This window comes from Aegilops tauschii, chromosome 7 (genome assembly GCF_002575655.3).
Source record: "Aegilops tauschii subsp. strangulata cultivar AL8/78 chromosome 7, Aet v6.0, whole genome shotgun sequence".
Taxonomy (NCBI): domain Eukaryota; kingdom Viridiplantae; phylum Streptophyta; class Magnoliopsida; order Poales; family Poaceae; genus Aegilops; species Aegilops tauschii.
In genome coordinates, this window is record NC_053041.3 from 539093782 (window position 1) to 539111831 (window position 18050).

The window sequence follows — 18050 nt, forward strand, 5'->3', positions numbered from 1 at the left end:
GAGTGCTTTTGAGTTGATTATTTTTGCAGAAGTTTAATATACAAATTGCTCACGTGGTCCAATTTGTTTCATAATTTTTGGAGTAGCAGAGGTATGGTAGTTATCCAGATCATTAGAGACTGTTCTGTTTTTGACAGATTCTGTTTTCAATGCATAGTTTGCTTGTTTCCTAGTTTCTATGGCTTATATTGCTCAATATAAATTGTAGAAATGATATGCTACAGTAGGCATTATTTGGAAACAATTATGAATCTTGTATTTGACAGTACCAAAGTGAAATGGCTTGCTCTTTATCATACTAACCTATCTCACGAAGTTTTGTTAAGTTTTGTGTGATTGAAGTTTTCAAGTTTTGGGTGAGATATCGATATGAGGAGAATAAGGAGTGACAAGAACCTAAGCTTGGGGATGCCCAAGGCACCCCCAAGGAAATATTCAAGGAAGATCCAAGCGACTAAGCTTGGGGATGCCCCGGAAGGCATCCCCTCTTTCGTCTCCAACATTACCGGTAACCTTACTTGGAGCTATGTTTTCATTCGTCACATGATATGTGTTTTGCTTGGAGCATCAATTTATTTTGTTAGGATTTGCTTGCTGTTATTTATAATAAAGTTTTGCATCTTTCATTTCAATACAAATGTCAAGGATAGCCTTTGCCATGCTTATGTTACAAGTCTACATGTTGCTGATTGGAAACAGAAGTTTACCGCTGTTGCAAAAATTCACTAGAAAAGTCAGAGTGCGATAAAATGTTGAAGCTTTTTGCAAATTAAGCTCTGATAAATTATCTACAGTTTGGTAGATTTTCATAATTTTTGGAGTTAGGGAAGTATGATGAATCTTGCGTTCTTTACAGACTGTACTATTTTGGCAGATTGCTGTTATGGTTGCATTGTTTGCATATGTTTGCTTGTTTAATGATTCTATTTGAGGATAGGAGTATTAAATATGCAGAGGCATTTAGTATGCAATGTTGAATAATAATTTTTGTGATTTGCTACAGTAGAGTATGATAAAGTTTTTGCATTGGTTTATACTAACTTATCTCACGAGTTCTTGCTGAGTTTTGTGTGGATGAAGTTTTTAAGATTAAGGGAAACCGTGATATAAAATGAATTAAGGAGACACAAAAGCTCAAGCTCGGGGATGCCCAAGGCATCCCAAGATAATATTTCAAGAAGTCTCAAGCATCTAAGCTTGGGGATGCCCTGGTAGGCATCCCACCTTTCTTCTTCAACAATTATCGGTTAGTATCAGTTCAGCCTAAGTTTTTGCTTCTTCACATGATGTGTGCTTTCCTTGAAATGTCATTTTGTTTTGTTTTGCTTGTTGTTTTAATAAATTACTTAGATCTGAAGGCTTTAAATAAGAGAGAGTCCTCAATTAGCTACCCATTTGCTTAACTACTCATTTGATCTTCACTTATATCTTTTTGGAGTAGTTTGTCATTTACTCTTGTGCTTCACTTATATCCTATGAGTAAAATTGTTGAATGAATTGAATATCATGAAGCTGAAATCATATCATGCCTAGTGGTAGCTTCACATTTGGGTTTAGAAAGTGAAATCTTTTGAGGCTTGACAATCACAATATTGGTCATACAAGCAATTCACGAATAATTAGTATAAGGAAGAGAACTTTCACATGCAAATACACTATCCTAGAAATCTTTTGTGATTGTGAGCCCCCATCAAAATATTATATGCCAAAATTGTTGACGTTGGACAAGGAAGACAACGTAATGATTTATGTTTATTCATATTCACATAGAAGTCATATTGTCATAGATCCTTCAACATGTGGTGCTTGCCCCCTATCTTTGCTAGCCAAAAATTCCGCACTAAGTAGAGATACTACTTGTGCATCCAAAAACCCTTAAACCCAAATCTTATCTTCAAGTGTCCACCATACCTACCTAGGGATTGAGCAAGATCCCTCAAGTAAGTTGTCATCGGTGCAAAAAGGCAATAAAAATTAAAGGCAATAAAAATTGCTTCTAAAAGTGTTACATCATTTAGTGTAAGAGAAAATTGAGCATTGTACGAACTTATGATGGCAAAGCAATAAAAGCGACGGACTGCATAATAAAGGTTGCTATCATAAGGGGCAATATAACGTGATGTTCTTTTGCACTAAGGGATTGAGCATACAAACAAATAAGCGCATGGCAACCTCTGCTTCCCTCTGCGAAGGGCCTATCTTTTACTTTTCAGTATTTATTTTTATGTAAAGAGTCAAAGTTTTTCTCTCTATTCCTTTTTATTTTTCTTTTTTGGCAAGCATCATGTGGTGAGTAAAGATCTAGGCACATATGTCCAGTTGAATATGGGTAGCATGAGTTATTATTGTTGACATCACCCTTGAGGTGAATACGTTGGGAGGCAAAACAATAAACCCCTATCTTTCTATGTGTCCGGTTGAAACGTTTTGCTCATGAGTATGCGGTGAGTGTTAGCAATCATAGAAGACTATATGATGGTTGAGTATGTGGAGCTCTTACTTAAACTATGTTGAATAAGTTAAATTGCAATTGCTTGATGACTAAGAACATAGGTTGTTGAGTTTCAAGAGAGTTCATTGTTTGAACCTTAACATGTGAATTGGTTGCCACTATAACATGAGAAGTTCCATAAGAAAGAATTGCTGTTATGATGCTAAGAAAAGTGATTGAAATTGTCATTGATCAAACTTATGCACTTTGCTAGCATTCACACTTCATAATTTATTTCTTTTATCATTTACCTACTCGAGGACGAGCAGTAATTAAGCTTGGGGATGTTGATACGTCTCCAACGTATCTATAATTTATGAAGTATTCATGTTGTTATTTTATCATTCTTGGATGTTTTACAATCAATTTATAGCAACTTTATATCATTTTTGGGACTAACCTATTGACCCAGTGCCCAGTGCCAGTTGTTGTTTTTTGCTTGTTTTTTACATCGCAGGAAATCAATACCAAACGGAGTCCAAACGCAACGAAACTCCACGGGGATTTTTTATGGACCAGAAGGAACCCAATGGGCCAGAGCTGCACCTGGGGGGTGCCCCGAGGGGGGCACAACCCACCTGGGCGCGCCCTGGTGGGTTGTGCCCTCCTCGGTGGCCTCCCGCACCCCTTCTTTGCACTATAAATTCCCAAATATTCCGAAACCCATCGGGGTTAACCTAGATCAGAAGTTCCACCGCCGCAAGGTCTTTGTATCCGCGAAAACCAATCTAGACCCTGTTCCGGCACCCTGCCGGAGGGGGGAATCGTCTCCGGTAGCCATCATCATCATCCCGACGGCAACCATGGTGAGGAGGGAGTAGTCCACCCTCGGGGATGAGGGTTTGTACCAGTAGCTATGTGTTTAATCTCTCTCTCTCTCTCTCTCGTGATCTATATCATGGGCTTTGTTAATATAGTCGGATCATATGATGTTTCTACCCTCTATACTCTTGTTATGATGAATTGAATCTTTACCCTTCAAAGTTTTGTATTGTCGGATTGAATATTCAGAGATGAGAACACATGATGTATGTCTTGCAATATGAATACTTGAGGTGACAATTGGGGTATCTTATTGATTCACTTGATATATGTTATGGCATTCAACTCGCGGATTCCCGCGGTGATATTGGGGTAATCTATGCATAGGGGTTGATGCACGTTTTTCTCTGGTAGAAACTTTGGGGTCTCTTTGTAGTTCTTTGTGTGGATTTAGTATTATGAATATGAATATGCTCTGGTGTTATCTTAGTACGAACTCTTGATAAGATCGAACGGGAAGAATAGCTTGCGTTATTCTAGTACGAACTCTAGGATAGATTGATCGGAAAGAATAGCTTTGAGGTGGCTTCGTACCCTACAAACAATTCCTATCTTTTGTTCTCCGCTAATAGGAACTCGGGAGTGATTCTTTGCTGCACTTTGAGGGATAATCATATGATCCAACTATGTTAGCACTGTTGGGAGATTGCACTAGCGAAAGTACGGACCCTAGGCCTCTTTTTCAAGCATTGCATTGCTGTTTTTGTGCCCGTTTACTATTTGCTACCTTGCTGTTTTATTTATTCAGATTATAAAAATATATTTCTAGCATCCATATTACACATTTATCACCATCTCTTCGCCGAACTAGTGCACCTATACAATTTGCCATTGTATTGGGTGTGTTGGGGACACAAGAGATTTCTTGTATTTGGTTGCAAGATCGTTTGAGAGAGACCATCTTCATCCTACACCTCTCACAGATTGATAAACCAGGTCATCCACTTAAGGGAAAATTGCTACTGTACTACAAAACTATGCACTTGGAGGCCCAACACGAGTCTACAAGAATAAAGTTGCGTAGTAGACATCACTCCCCCCCCCACCCCAGCGAGTCGCCACATCAAGTGGCTGGCCATTGGGGTCCTTGCGTGGACACTTTGGACGGTTCGAAATAAGCTTGTGATCTAGTGTGTTCCTCTTCGACGTGCTACTGACGCGGTGTTCAAAATGTGTGGTTACTTGCAGCTTTGGCGGCCGCTTAGCCGCCACCGGGACAGGGACGCCATCAACACCATCATTGTTGATCTCCGTGCGATGGCCCTTTGCTTAGCGCCGCCGCTTCCTCCGCCACCACCAGAGTTGGATTAACTTCCTCATTGCGGTGCCTCCGCCTTGTTTGATGTTTTTAGGGCTTGTTTGAGCTGTGCCCTCAGCAGAACCCGTCTGTACTTTGTGTCGTGGAACCTTTGTGTGTGTGTGTGTGTGAACCTTTGTTACTTTGTGCCGGTGGTGGTTTGCTTTATATATAAAGCGGGGCGAAAGCCTTTTCAGTTAAAAGAAGAGAGATGGTAGCTTGCACCTTACCAAATTCCAATGCATTTTTTTACTCCACTCCATAGTTTGTCGTAAAATTTCTACATGTATACTTATTCGTGGATGAAGGGAGTACGCCTGTCATGGGTCGTGGCCACATCCAGGTGGAGTGCCCAGCCCCTTACATAAATTAAAAACACATTCAAGTCTTTGGGGTGATGCCTTCTTCATCTGCATCCATTGGTGGCTCGCGTAAGCAGAGCTCATTGTATGGTTGTAGCGGTTAGGAAGTTGCCGATGCAGATCAAAAGATGTCGTCAGCAACGAAGAAAAAAGTCGTCTGGAGTAGAAACTTCAGAGAGGGCAAAACACAACACCCTCGACATGCCTCGTAATGTTGGCAGGAAGCACCACTAGAACGAGGATGATGGCGGGAGGACTTATTCCATGTCGATAGCGACACCATCGACTACTAGAGACTAAAACCTAAACTGAGTCCTAACCCTACCATCATCAAACTAAAACAGTGGGTGGCCGCCGCTTTGTCTCCTAGGGTATAGCGGGAGCAACGAATCTTTCTTTGCGTTAAATCATGGGAGTTTGCTCCCGCTTTCTAGTGCAAAATGTTAAAATTACATGCTCGAATCTATTATCAGGTTACAAGAAATAACAGATATAATACACGATGAATAATTAATCAAAAGAAAGAGAAATGTGTGGAAACAGGTGCTATTAAATTTAAATTTAAAATTGTTTTTTAAAATGCTAGAACAATATAGATGATGATTTGACACTCACTCCAGGTGAGTCCCACCAGTGAGCTGGTGGTTTGATGCATCATCAATGGTTTGGAGTGCTACATAAGATGCCCAAATATGACTGCATGAATCACCCAACACTCCATTACTATGAGCTAATGTATGCATCTTCAGTTCTTTACTGCACGTGTCCCCTGATGCCCTACAAATAACAATGTATTCTCGCTGTCTCACAAACAGGCACAGCTGCAATACTACATGCAGCACCGGCAACATGTACTCGTTCGTGTTTAACCTAGAATAATACCTCAAGCAAAGGTGAAGAGATGCCAGATTGAGAGTGAAATGCATAAGAACTGCAGAAGATTGGATTCGATGGGTACCTTGAGATCTATCTATCATGTCATATAAATAGGCTACAAAACCCCACGTATTTTTACAACCTGGAGCACCATCATAACACATTAACAGACATACTACATCATTACCGAATTACGTCGGCTCTTATTTTTCCTACCAAGCTACAAAATATTACAACACTCCTCAGCTCGAGCAGTCATTGTCAGGGAACCATAGCCCTATTTGAACCCCATAGCAACCACTGGGATCCTGACTAGGTGGCGCCGGTCGCCCTTCATCGTGATCTCGCCGAAACTGTAGGTGCCGGTCACCGACCTCGTCGTGAGGGTCACAGTGATCTCTCTAGATGACCCGGGGAGCACTGTCAGCGCGGGAGGCGAGACATCCAGCGCGATCTCCGGCGACATTCTGGTCATGATGGTGTAGGTTTCCGCCTCATCGGCCACGTTCGTGACCGTCCGCTTCACGGTCTGGATGCCTTTGAGCTGTGATACCGTGATGGAGGGGATGTTGAGGTCGTAGGGCCGCTGCCCCTTCGGGCCGGAGCCGCAGCGTGAGCCGGTTATGTTTGATACTTCGCTTGGATCAACGTCAGGGATGGAGCAAAGAAATGTGATGTAATCTTGGTGAGCTGCCAACACAAGCATTGCAATGTTAGATTTGAATATGGCATCACTATGGTAATAATAACATGGAAGGGACATAATTATTTAAGAGCAGACTTGCAACACAAATTCACAGTAGCGCAGAAGAGAAATTCACAATAGACTTGCATAAAAAAAAATCAACTTACTTGCATCTAGAACTAGCCCAGGATCCAGGGCAGCTTTTGGGTTAACCGCGCCACTGCCATAATCAAATGGTGTGGCCCGTGCAAGTGTCATCATTTCTGACGTGGAGTATTGCTGCGCTCTGAGAGGATGGCTCCCTTTGTCGATCGTATTGGCAGTAGTCATCAAGGCGGACTTTATTGCTGACGGGCTCCACTTGGGATACTTCTGTTTTATTAGTGCTGCAATGCCAGCAATATGTGGTGCAGCCATGCTAGTTCCAGACATCATTGCAAATCCTTCCCCTAGAATGTTTTTTTTGGCATGCAGAGAATTTGGGTTAGCTCAGAGCCTCAGCCTCAGACAGAATGGCTGTCTTTCCACTTTATTGATTACTACCATTACAAGGGACAAGATTATTTAAACTAGATCACGTCCTAAAGCATTCAGCATGTGGGCATAAGAGGAATCAAAGCAGCATTTCTTATTTAAACTAGATTAACAATTTATAAGATTATCCTGAAACAAGCTTGTGTGCCATTACCGAGGGATAAACTCTGACAAACTTACCAGCGTAGTTTGCTTCATCTGTTCCATTAGGTGCCCATGCGGACCATATGAGATTGCCAGGAGCGAGTATATCAGGTTTGAGAACATCAGCATCTTGGAAGCTAAAATCTTTTACATCAGGCCCCCGGGAAGAGAACAACGCAACCTGGGGAGCTGAATTGAACAGTGTTGGTGCCAAGCCATCTGCAATACCGACTGTTGCTTGGAACGCTGTTGCCCGTCCAGCCCAGTCTCTCGTTGTAGAAGAGTTGTAGTAGTCTATAAGATCCTACATGGCCAAAATTGATGTCAATGTGCTATATCAGAAAAATCATTATAGAACTTAACATGCGTGGGTATTTTAACAAATTTTCTCATTTGCAATGTCATCCTACAATAGCAGCAATACATACAATCCACATCACTGCTCTGGAAGTATCTGAAATATCTCGAAGTATTTGCAAGTTGGTTCCTTGAGATTTGAGAACAATTCTATTGTATGTGAACTTTTTTTAACTCTGCCTTCTAAGCCGCTTATTGACAGAAAACAAATAAACAGGCTGATCTACTTCATGCTTATAGTACAGGTCGCATCTACTTTTACAAATGGTGCTTGTCTATACATATCTGCACAATAGGCTCCATCGAAGCTAAATACCTTTGTTTTGCTGACATCTGTGATGAGAATCCCAGGAATATTGACAGGCACAGGATCAAACTTTGTCCCTGGGTAACTATCTTCTACAGCAACAACAAAGCCAGCTGCACCTAGACTCTTGGCTGTTTGAGACACTTTCTTGATTGAAGCCGTCCCAGAAATATAATTAAAAGAATAGCCGCACAATAGAATTTTCCCCTGAACTTTCCTCTTATTTAAGAGTTCTGGTCTTTGACAATCTAGTGCACTGTACTTGGTTGAAGATGAACCCAGCAGAGCATCAGTAGCAGAAATCAGGCCAAACGATTTATTTCCATGTGTTGCAGCTGTAGTCAGATAAGATAATTGTCAACTAACCACAGGTAGAAATGTTAATTGTCAGAATACCAGCACCAGTCACAGTACTATAAAATGGACATTTGTTGACAGTTATTACAAGATTACACAGAAGGACTTCAACTCTACAATCAAGAGCCTACAAAGAGAACAAGACAAATTTTCCAACCAAAGCATTTTCACAGTCAGATAAAAAGATGCTGGATAAGTAGTATATTAGGATCTAATAAGAGTCTGGGTACATAGTACAATGGGAACTCAAGGTAGAGTCCATGTGTGGACATTAGCACTATAAATAAGTGTGGGGCTAGCCAAGGATACTTTTATGACAGCATGCATCAATCGATGCAGAGATCAGTGGGACTACATCTTTTTGGGGGAAAAAGAGAGCCAAGAATACTGTTTACATGTTACAAATGCAGGATATTTCTTGTTATGCAGTATGCACCAAATATCCAAATGAACTTACGTGATACTCCAAGTCCAGCAATACGCTTTCCATTTCCTAGTATCAAATGATTCTTGTATCTGCGGTCATCAACTCCAGCGGCAACAGTGGTTATCCATGGGCTGAATGACACCAGTGTTTTTGGAAATGGTCCTCCATTTCCTGCAGCTTGGGCAACAAACACGCCAGCTTTTACGGCAGAAAGAAGCGCTGCATCAAAAGGATTGAGAAAAGTAGTCCGTGTAGCTGTTGGTGGGCTATTTGGTCCAACAGAAAGGTTGAGAATGTCAACACCATCTTGAACAGCCTGCAGGTAGCCATCCACATACATTAGCTCCTATATGTTGGAGGCTTACAGTACTAACATGCATTACAGTTATCCAGCAGGTATTCTTTTCATTCATTGCACAATACAGTCTATGGATAATACAGTAGCAAGTTATTACGTTCTAGAGATGAGTTTCTAAAGTTACCATTGCAAGTATTTCATTGTATATATTGCATGAAATGGAACTCTAAAATTCAAAGCCATACTAGTGAATGCAAACCAGAATTTAACCCCAGAGTTTTTCGATAACTGAAGTTAATAGCTCCCACTTGATTTAGAAGTAAGCAGGCGGCTCTGTTTTGGGGTTTATACACCCCAAATCTCATAAATCACACTTTTCAACCCCCAAGGCCATAACAGTCATAAAGTTGTCCCAGGTATCTACTCAATATCAAGTACGGTAAACTGTTGGTGGGAATAATGATACAATCAAATGTATATTTTGGTGAGAAGTTTGGCGAAATTAATAGTGTACCTGATCAATTGCTGCCACAACGTCAGATACATAACCACCAAAAAGCCTGTAAAGAACCTTGTACACAGCTATCCTGAAAGTGACAAGCACAAACTCAAAAAGGTAAGTCATTGGTGAGGAAGCAAGATCAAAATGGCTCTCTCGGTGAATCCAGCTATGATGATACTGAGTATTGACTACTGATGAGTGATGAGTGCTTATGTTCTTCTGCCAAACAGGTATTGTTTCTTTCTTTCTTTTTTTGGAAGGAAACAGGCACTGTACTTGTCCTAACAGGATAATGCTAGTCATACAAAGATAGAATAAAGCAAAACCCTATCCTTGAGGTGGGTAATTTAGCATTGATGTTGGCTGTACAAGGTTTAACTTTGTTCAGAAATTCCAAGGAAATCAAAACTTACCTAGCTCGTGGAGCCATGCCACTTGCTTTGCCAAATTCGTAGCCATGCATTCGCACCGGAATCCCATTGTTTCCAGCAGCAATTGCAGCTATATGACTGTTGAGGGAGGGGTAAAAGGTAAACATATATCAGATAAGCCGTGCCATTTTTCACATGAACAGAATGACTTTCGGTCAAAACCAACGTTGCAAACAACCACATTGATTAAATATGAAGATGATGCTTGGAACGGAAAGGTTTACTTTACAGGCCAACCATCATCATTTGAAACAAGATGCCCACAGGTTTGGAAGTTACAAGCAGATTTTTTTCTTCATGTGTGGCATTTTTAGTGCAACAAAGCACAACAAATTACTTAATACTAAGAGCTAAGGGCATCAGGAGCATTACCTTCCATGACCATCGCCGTCTAATGGAGATGCAAACTCAACATCGGGATTAAACGCTCCAGCAGCAATTGCAGCTTTTGCAAAATGTTGGGCCCCAACTATCTTCCCATTGCAGAAGCTTCTTTGTGTTACTGGATCTATCTCACATTTCCCCTTGTAACGAGGAACAGGTCCATAAGGATCAGTTCTGTGGGTAGAGAAGCTTGGATGTTCAGGATAAATTCCTGAATCCACAAAACCAATCACCACATCTTCACCTGCTCTATCAAATCCACCTCCTGTTGGCCATACCGCTGTCGTCAATCCAAGAAACTGTGGAGTGTGTGTTGTCAACTTCTGTATCTTTGTATCTCTCTCCACGTACTTAACACCTGGGGCTTTCCTTAAGAAATCAGCCTAACACAGTGGAACATTACTGCATTTAGCCACGATAACAATGCAAAACTGGAAAGGAAAACATATGTGCCAGACAGAAAATTTATTATGCCAAATACCTGCAAAGATGACATGTGAACTGCAAACCCATTAATAAGATGATGGTAGCTATAAAGCTTCTCGTAAGTTCCCGCTACAAAAAGCGAGTCCAGAAGCTTCTCATGGTGCCTTCGGAGGTGAAGAGAGTATGATGTGACAGCCTCACTGCGAATCAGGAAACTTTGGAGTGAGCACAGACTATTATCTTTGCATCATAGTATTAATACTTCAATTAGAGAGGGTAGTTCCAAGTGTAACTGAAGTACTGAAGTTGAAAATTGCAATTCATCAATAACATATCTCATTTACAACAGTGTGAAATCTCCCAAAATAGACTTGAAAAATCATGAATGCCAGGCAACACAAAACAAATGTTAAGAGACATGGCCATGAATATGTAGCAGAGTACAATACCTGGTAACATCCATCTCTTCATCCAAATCCGCCGCGGTCGCTGGAAATCCTTCGACTCCGCCTGTGTAGCTCACAACCGGGTCGCCAACCATGGTAACAATGTACACATCATGCGTCCCAAGTACCACTTGTGGCACAAGTGCAAGAAGCAAACAGGCAAGGCCGAGCCCCTTCATCTTCACCGGTGTATGAACAGCAACACTGCAGAACCTTTCAAGAAGAGAGACTATCAGAGACAAGCACTTAACATGAGAATCATAATAGTGGCAGCTCTTGGGCATTAGTTGGGCAGCATGACGGCAAATGTGCAACGACTATATGCCTGTACTGCACTGATGCCACAGTAAATCACACACCGCCCCAGTCACAACAGGAATGGTCCCCATGGTGCCCACCATTGTTCTGTGATGCCGGAGTTTCCGATCTCATAGGTCTCCCATGAGTATGCATTCATGAGACCTCTTAAATTAGGCTGCCCGGTGAAATCAATGGCCCTTCAGAGCAAGCGGCTACATGGCACGCACAGTGTATGCATTTCGTATCACTCCATTCTCCTCAGTGGAGAACAGGTGGGCACTCAGTCAGTTGAAACTAAAATAATAGCAGTATACTGCTCCACTGAGAATGGGACATCAGTAAAGATCTCTGGATTACGGATTGAATAAAAAAACTATGGACTGCACTGCGAACACTGAACAGTGAATCACAGCCGAAAAGCAAGCAGATTAATCTGGGGCTATACGGCCGGTCATTTGATCCAAGGTGCAGCCGTGGGAACTAAAAAAACTCTGTTTTTCAAGCAAAAACGCGTGAAGGAGACTGTTAAATCTTACGCTACAGTTATACTGTTCCCGATAATGCGGCCATCTTATTATGATACAGTTACACAGGCCGGTTCTAAGCTGTACTGCTAAGTGCTAACACCCTATTAAAACCCAATATGCAGAAGTAAATCGAAAGCAAAAATAAGGTGGAAAATATCTCGCTTCGCAGGGGGAACAGATAATGCGAGTCGGGAGACAAGCAAATCACCTGGGAGCCCAAGCATTCCCCGGCGCAGCTCGGCCGCCACCCCCCGTCGGTCGCTCAGCCCGCGCCGGCCGCCTCGGGGAATGGCGGCGCGCCCAGGCGGGAGGAGGTGGTGGGGGAGCGGCGGCGGCAGCGGCAGCAGCGAAGCACGGGGAGTGGCTAGGGTTTGCGGCGCGGTGGGAGGGGAAGCAGCGGGGAGCGGGAGCGGGAGTGGGGGAGCAGTGGAGGAGGCAGAGCAAAGCGTGGGCTAATGGCGACGCCTTTGTCTTTGTCTTTTAATGGAGTCCGGAGGGAGGCCTCGAATATAGCAGTTTTTTTTTCTCCCTCCTCTTTCGCTTTTGCCACCTGTGCTGCCCGGTTCACGTGGGCCGTGCCTCCCGGGCCCATACGTCGGCGAGCCGCTGCGGACGCTCGCTGCGGCGTGGGGCCAGCAGCTGGCGCTCCCCACGTGCCCCGCCGACGGACTGACCCAGCGAGGCGTGAATGCGGCCGTGGGTCCCCGGCGGTGGCGTGCGGGGCACACCCGTGTGGCTCTCTGCGGCGCGGGTCCTTGCCACCGGTGCGCGAGGCCGGGCCACGTACGCCGCGCCCGGCGACCTCGTGCCGGCCAGCGGCGTCAGTGTCGGGTGGAGGGAAGCGTAGGGAGAGTAGGAGGCTAGGAGGGCGGCGGCGCGCGGCTCCGTGGAACTGCCGCAGCAGACCACCGGGAGGCCACGTACGGGGGAGCAGAAGGAGACGTTGGCGATGTCAGGGCCTTTGTCGCGCGGTTTTTCGAATCCGTCGGCCACGGGAACGAGCAAGGGATCGGACGAGGACGTGCGTGCCGTGCGCGCCAGCGTGTCGGCCGACCCGCCGCAGCTCGCGATCCGGCGCAAGGCAGAAGCAGCCAAGGTGGTTGGAGCATCCAAGATGGCGGAACAGCGACCCAAGATATGATTTTCCTATCATGCCACTGTTCCAGCGGTTAACCAATCAGAACAGAAAGTAATAAAAGTTGATTGTTAATTTCTTGTTATTATACAAGTAGAGTACTACATCCCTAGATCTTCTTTGGTTCGTATGATTTAAACAAGGTGGGGAAGTAGAAATAAGAGAGAGTTTGGTGTCCCCGCCACATTTTTTTAAGCACGCAATTTGCGTGCCATAACTTTATAGAAAAAAAGAATATCAAGTACAAGATGACTACCATTCGCTACAAACAACGAGTGTAGCACAACTTCATATCCGGCTAGTTCAAGGACAACCACCCACGACAACACAACTACAACGCAAAAGAGCCTACCCAAAACCGAAAACCTCGTCGCGTCTCGACCGACGTCGATCACCTCCGAAGAACAGCCGCTCCCTCCAAGCTTCCCTTGCCAACACACCATCCCCCATAAAGCCAAAAGGAGGTGGCAAGAGGATGGCAGGACTCAATCCGACCTGAGAAAAGCACTGATGAGGTCACCTACTATAGGTAGGGTCAAAGACCTGTCATCTAGGGCCCACCTAGGGCCCCACACCATCATTGGTAGGTCTCTGGACCATGAGCACATTCGGATGTGTATAACAGGAAGTCCACTCGGACGCACTGACGACACTCGGATGCCTCCCCCCAGTTGGCCCGACCATCACCACTCGGGACAAGGAAGGCGAGGGGACAACGTGGGAGCTGCAACAGTTGAGTAGTCTTAAATCAGGCTTAAAGCAGAGTCATAGCTATCGTTACGTGTAACCGCCGTAGTTGTGACTATTTACACATGTAACTGTTGTAGTTATGGGCATTAATCACCCTTGCGGCGTGGGAGTGAAAGGGGCTGCGGCGCACTCTATATAAGCCGCCCTCCTCCTCCTAAGCAGGGGTTAAGCACTCTCTGTAATCACACACCCCAAAACAAAACAAGCCTCAGGACACGAGACGTAGGGCTGTTACCTCCTCCGAGAGGGGTCTGAACTCGCAAACACTGAGTGTTACACCTGTGCCGTAGTTAGTACTCATTGTCGGTGTCAAAACCGGCGTATCTCGGGTAGGGGGTCCCGAACTATGCGTCTAAGGTCGATGGTAACAGGAGACGGGGGACACGATGTTTACCCAGGTTCGGTCCCTCTCGATGGAGGTAATACCCTACTTCCTGCTTGATTGATCTTGATGAATATGAGGATTACAAGAGTTGATCTACCACGAGATCGTAATGGCTAAACCTTAGAAGTTTAGCCTGTATGATTATGATTCTCTCTACGGACTAAACCCTCCGGTTTATATAGACACCGGAGGGGCCTAGGGTTGTACATAGTCAGTTTACAGAGGAAGGAATCTTCATATCCGAACGCCAAGCTTGCCATCCACGCAAAGGAGAGTCCTATCCGGACACGGGAGGAAGTCTTCTATCTTGTATCTCCATGGCCCATCAGTCCGGCCCACGTCTCATAGGCCGGACGCCCGAGGACCCCTTAATCCAGGACTCTCTCAGTAGCCCCTGAACCAGGCTTCAATGACGATGTGTCCGACGCGCAAATTGTCTTCGGCATTGCAAGGCGGGTTCCTCCTCCGAATACTTCAAAGTAGTCCTCGATCACAGAAAACGTGTCCGGCTTTGCAAAACAAGCTCCACATACAGCCGCAAAGATTATAATATCAACAAGTCCCATCTACTGACATTTTTTGTAGTGAGATGCCACGTCCCTGCACGGTCATTATTTCGAACCGTTTTTAGCCTCCCGCTCCACGTTTCGAGATGCGGTTTCCATTGGCACGTCTTGTCGAAGCAGAGATCGTGTCCCCTTATCACAAGATTCTCATCAATACGGGCGTGGGTAATCCCACCGTGACGTTCGCCTGACCCTTGGGGAATAGGCGAGTTTTAAGGCGAGTGGGGAGGCGCTTGACATTCGCTGCCTTTATAAAGAGATAAGGATTCACCCTTTCACCCACGCCCTCTTTCTCTCTGCCCACCCATTCTCGAGCTCCAGTGCCCAAGCTTCCATCCTTTCCGCCCCAAAAAGCACTCCGAGCATGTCCGGATCTGGAGCACAGGGCAAGTGGATGGCCTCCTCCGTCACGGAGAAGGACATCATGAAGCTCCGGGAGGCGGGGTACCTGGCCCAGGAAATCGCCCACCGGCTTCCGGCCAAGGGGCAGATCGTCCCCACCCCAAAGCCCCAGGAGAGGGTGGTGTTCATTCCCCATTTCGTCCGCGGGTTGGGATTTCCCCTCCACCCATTCGTCCGCGGACTCATGTTCTACTATGGGCTAGATTTCCATGATCTGGCCCCAAACTCCTTCCTCAACATCTCGGCATTCATGGTCGTGTGGGAGGCCTTCCTCCGCATTCCACCCCACTTCGGATTGTGGCTAAAGACCTTCAATGTGAAGCCGAAGGTGGTGGGTGGTCAACACGCAGAGTGCGGAGGCGCTATGGTGAGCAAGATGTCCCAAAGGCACCTTCGTGGAGACTGTCAAAGGGTGGCGGCAACAGTGGTTCTACGTCACAGAGCCCCGCGACACCACCTGGGCCGTGGCTCCCGAATTCAAGTCCGGGGCCCCAATGCGGCTCACCTCCTGGCTAGAGAAGGGCATGGACTGGGCCTCATCGGACGAGCTGACGGCGCTGCAGACGCGCATCAAGAGCATGGTGGACAAGAACATCAAGCTTGTCAATGTGATCCAGGTGATGCTTTTTCGCCGGATCCTTCCTTGCCAAAGCCGGACTTGCAATTTTTGGGAGTTCGATCCGGCCAAGCACCAGACCTTGCAACAGTTCTTTGGTGCTATGCACGAAGGCATCTGGAAGGTGCTTTTAAAGGCCAATGAGACGTGGTCGAAGACGACCGAGGACCGTGGGTACAATCGGACCCATCCCGCCAGTCCCGTAAGTTTTTCGTATTTCAAGGTGTATCCTTCACCTGTACATTCAAGGAAGATGTCTAAGCTTCCCTATCTGTCTTCTCAGGGCTGGACGACGAAGGCGGAGCGGATCCAGTGTCCGGCTCCGCTGCCCGAAAACCCAACAATCCCACTTCTGACGAAGATGCTGGTTCCGGCGCCCTATCAGGCGCCGGAGAAGAAGGCCAAGGAGACCAGAAGTGGCCTCCGCCGTCAAGGCACTTCGGACGTGATGTCCGAAGATGCCGAAACCCACTCCTCCCCCGCCACCGAGGACGACGAGGAGGAGGAGGAGGAAAGCAACTCTCCCCCCGAGGGGGGAAGGAGGAAAAGGATGGCCTCCACGAATCTGGAGGCAGAGGCGCCCAAGAAGGGGAAGGTCTCCCTTGCGGACAACTCCGCGTTGGACATCGATAGCAGCTCCGAGTGGCGCCCCAGGGAGAAGCCCTGGCCGTATCGTAAGTACTCAAAGGCACTTATACACACATATATCTAACTTCTTTACTTCGTGGTTGTAATATGTCGAATCATGCGCTGCAGTCCAGCCCACGCCTGCCCCCAGCGATCCTCATCTTCGGGGAATTCGCTGGATCCAAATGTGATGGATAGCGGGTCGCTTCCTGCGGCCTCCTCTCCCAAGGACATGGACGATGCCGAGGTGTTGTCCTGAAGGACCTCCCCAGACCAGGGAGAGGTACAGGAGGCCGTCAGGGTGGCGCCATAGGGTGATACCTTGGCCGCCGGACACATGGGGGAGCAAATCCCCCCGGAGACTGGTGATGGGGGCCATATCCAATTCGGCCCCCAGCCGAATACTGTTCCGGAGGCCCATACGGCTCCGGAATCAGGCAAGCATCTTCCTTCGAAAGAGGGAGGTGCACCTGTTCCGCCGATGACCTCTGTCCATCCAAAGGCACCGGATACTTTACTGGAAGCACTGCAAAGTGCTTCTACTGTTGAGGAACACCGTAACCTCATGGGTACGGTGGTTGAGAGGGTTCAGTCTGCTAAGAGCGGACTGACCGAAGCCTACACCAGCCTTCTAACAGGCTTTGAGGTATGCGACGTAATTTATGCAAAAAGAATGTCATAGTATAGACAGTAGCCCACTACAAAAATATACACTTCCATGATGATACGTGTTTGTCACAGTAGGTCGCGTTTTTTGTCATGCATGTACATCCATGACAAATTTATGACAGAATCAAGATAGTCATACCTGTGCTGTCGTAGAAGTGTTCCATGACATTAGCAAAATTATCGTCACGGAAGTGTCCACTTCCATGACGATAAATCGCGCGTCACAGAAGTGCTTTCGTCGAGGGTGACCGACACGTGGCATCCACCGTAACGGAACGCCGTTAAGCTATCGGATCGGGTTTTGGATCCGATAACCGTTAACAGCCCCGACCAATGGGGATTTTCCACGTGTAAAATCATCATTGGCTAGAGGAAACACGTGTCGGCTCATCGTTGGCACAAATGTCATCCACTCACTGGACAGAAGGCGCCTATGATACGTCGACACGTGGCACGGCCCAACAGTGGCCCATTCCTGTGAAAAGGCCGGCCCGTTTGACTTGGTCAAAAGCTGGCGGGCCAGCCCATGGAAAGCCTGTTAATGGCATGTTCGCATATAGCCCATTTACAACCCGCTAACCCAAGGCCCGTTATGCCCTATCCGAATTAGGCCCAGTAGCGTCATCTCGGCCATCCAATATGATTCCAGCCCGTTTTCACTTCTGGCCCATGTATAGCCCATGACGCCTTTCGTCCCATATGAGGCCCTTTGTAACTCTTGGCCCATTAGCGGCCCGTGCTGAAACTGGCCCGTAATGAACAGTGTATTACTTTACACCCATTAACGGCCCATGGTGAAACTGGCCCGTAATGAACAGTGTATCACTTTATACCCATTAACGGCCCGTTATTCCGTTGGGCCGTTTCCAGCCCAAGTTAACTTTCGGCCTTCTGAGGGCCCATTTATTCTTGGGCTCATTTGCAGCA

At 46.1% G+C, this 18050-nt stretch overlaps 1 protein-coding gene across 2 annotated transcripts; it reads right to left on the minus strand.

Annotated features, from left to right (window-relative positions):
* Positions 1–5881: 5881 nt before the first annotated feature.
* Positions 5882–12451, minus strand: LOC109771682 (subtilisin-like protease SBT2.6). Of its 2 annotated transcripts, none has more exons than XM_020330380.4 (11): positions 12182–12451; positions 11150–11359; positions 10756–10900; positions 10263–10657; positions 9873–9968; positions 9472–9544; positions 8690–8975; positions 7885–8210; positions 7248–7515; positions 6701–6982; positions 5882–6538 (listed from the first exon to the last, which is right to left on the minus strand). In XM_020330380.4, exons 2-11 carry the CDS (start codon positions 11323–11325, stop codon positions 6126–6128), a joined length of 2460 nt encoding a protein of 819 aa, XP_020185969.1. In that variant the 5' UTR covers positions 11326–11359; positions 12182–12451; the 3' UTR covers positions 5882–6125. The 2 variants fall into 2 exon arrangements, with proteins under 2 accessions (XP_020185969.1, XP_020185970.1); XM_020330381.4 differs by having other exon boundaries at positions 11150–11350; positions 12182–12431.
* Positions 12452–18050: the final 5599 nt, after the last annotated feature.

Bases quoted from the DNA above. Each gene is read 5' to 3' on its own strand.
- LOC109771682 (XM_020330380.4), bottom strand. From the start codon at position 11,325: ATGAAGGGGCTCGGCCTTGCCTGTTTGCTTCTTGCACTTGTGCCACAA. The intron at 8,976-9,471 runs GTACACTATTAA...GGCTACCTGCAG, and splicing joins TTGTGGCAGCAATTGATCAG to GCTGTTCAAGATGGTGTTGA. The intron at 8,211-8,689 runs GTAAGTTCATTT...ATCTGACTACAG, and splicing joins TGCTGGACTTGGAGTATCAC to CTGCAACACATGGAAATAAA.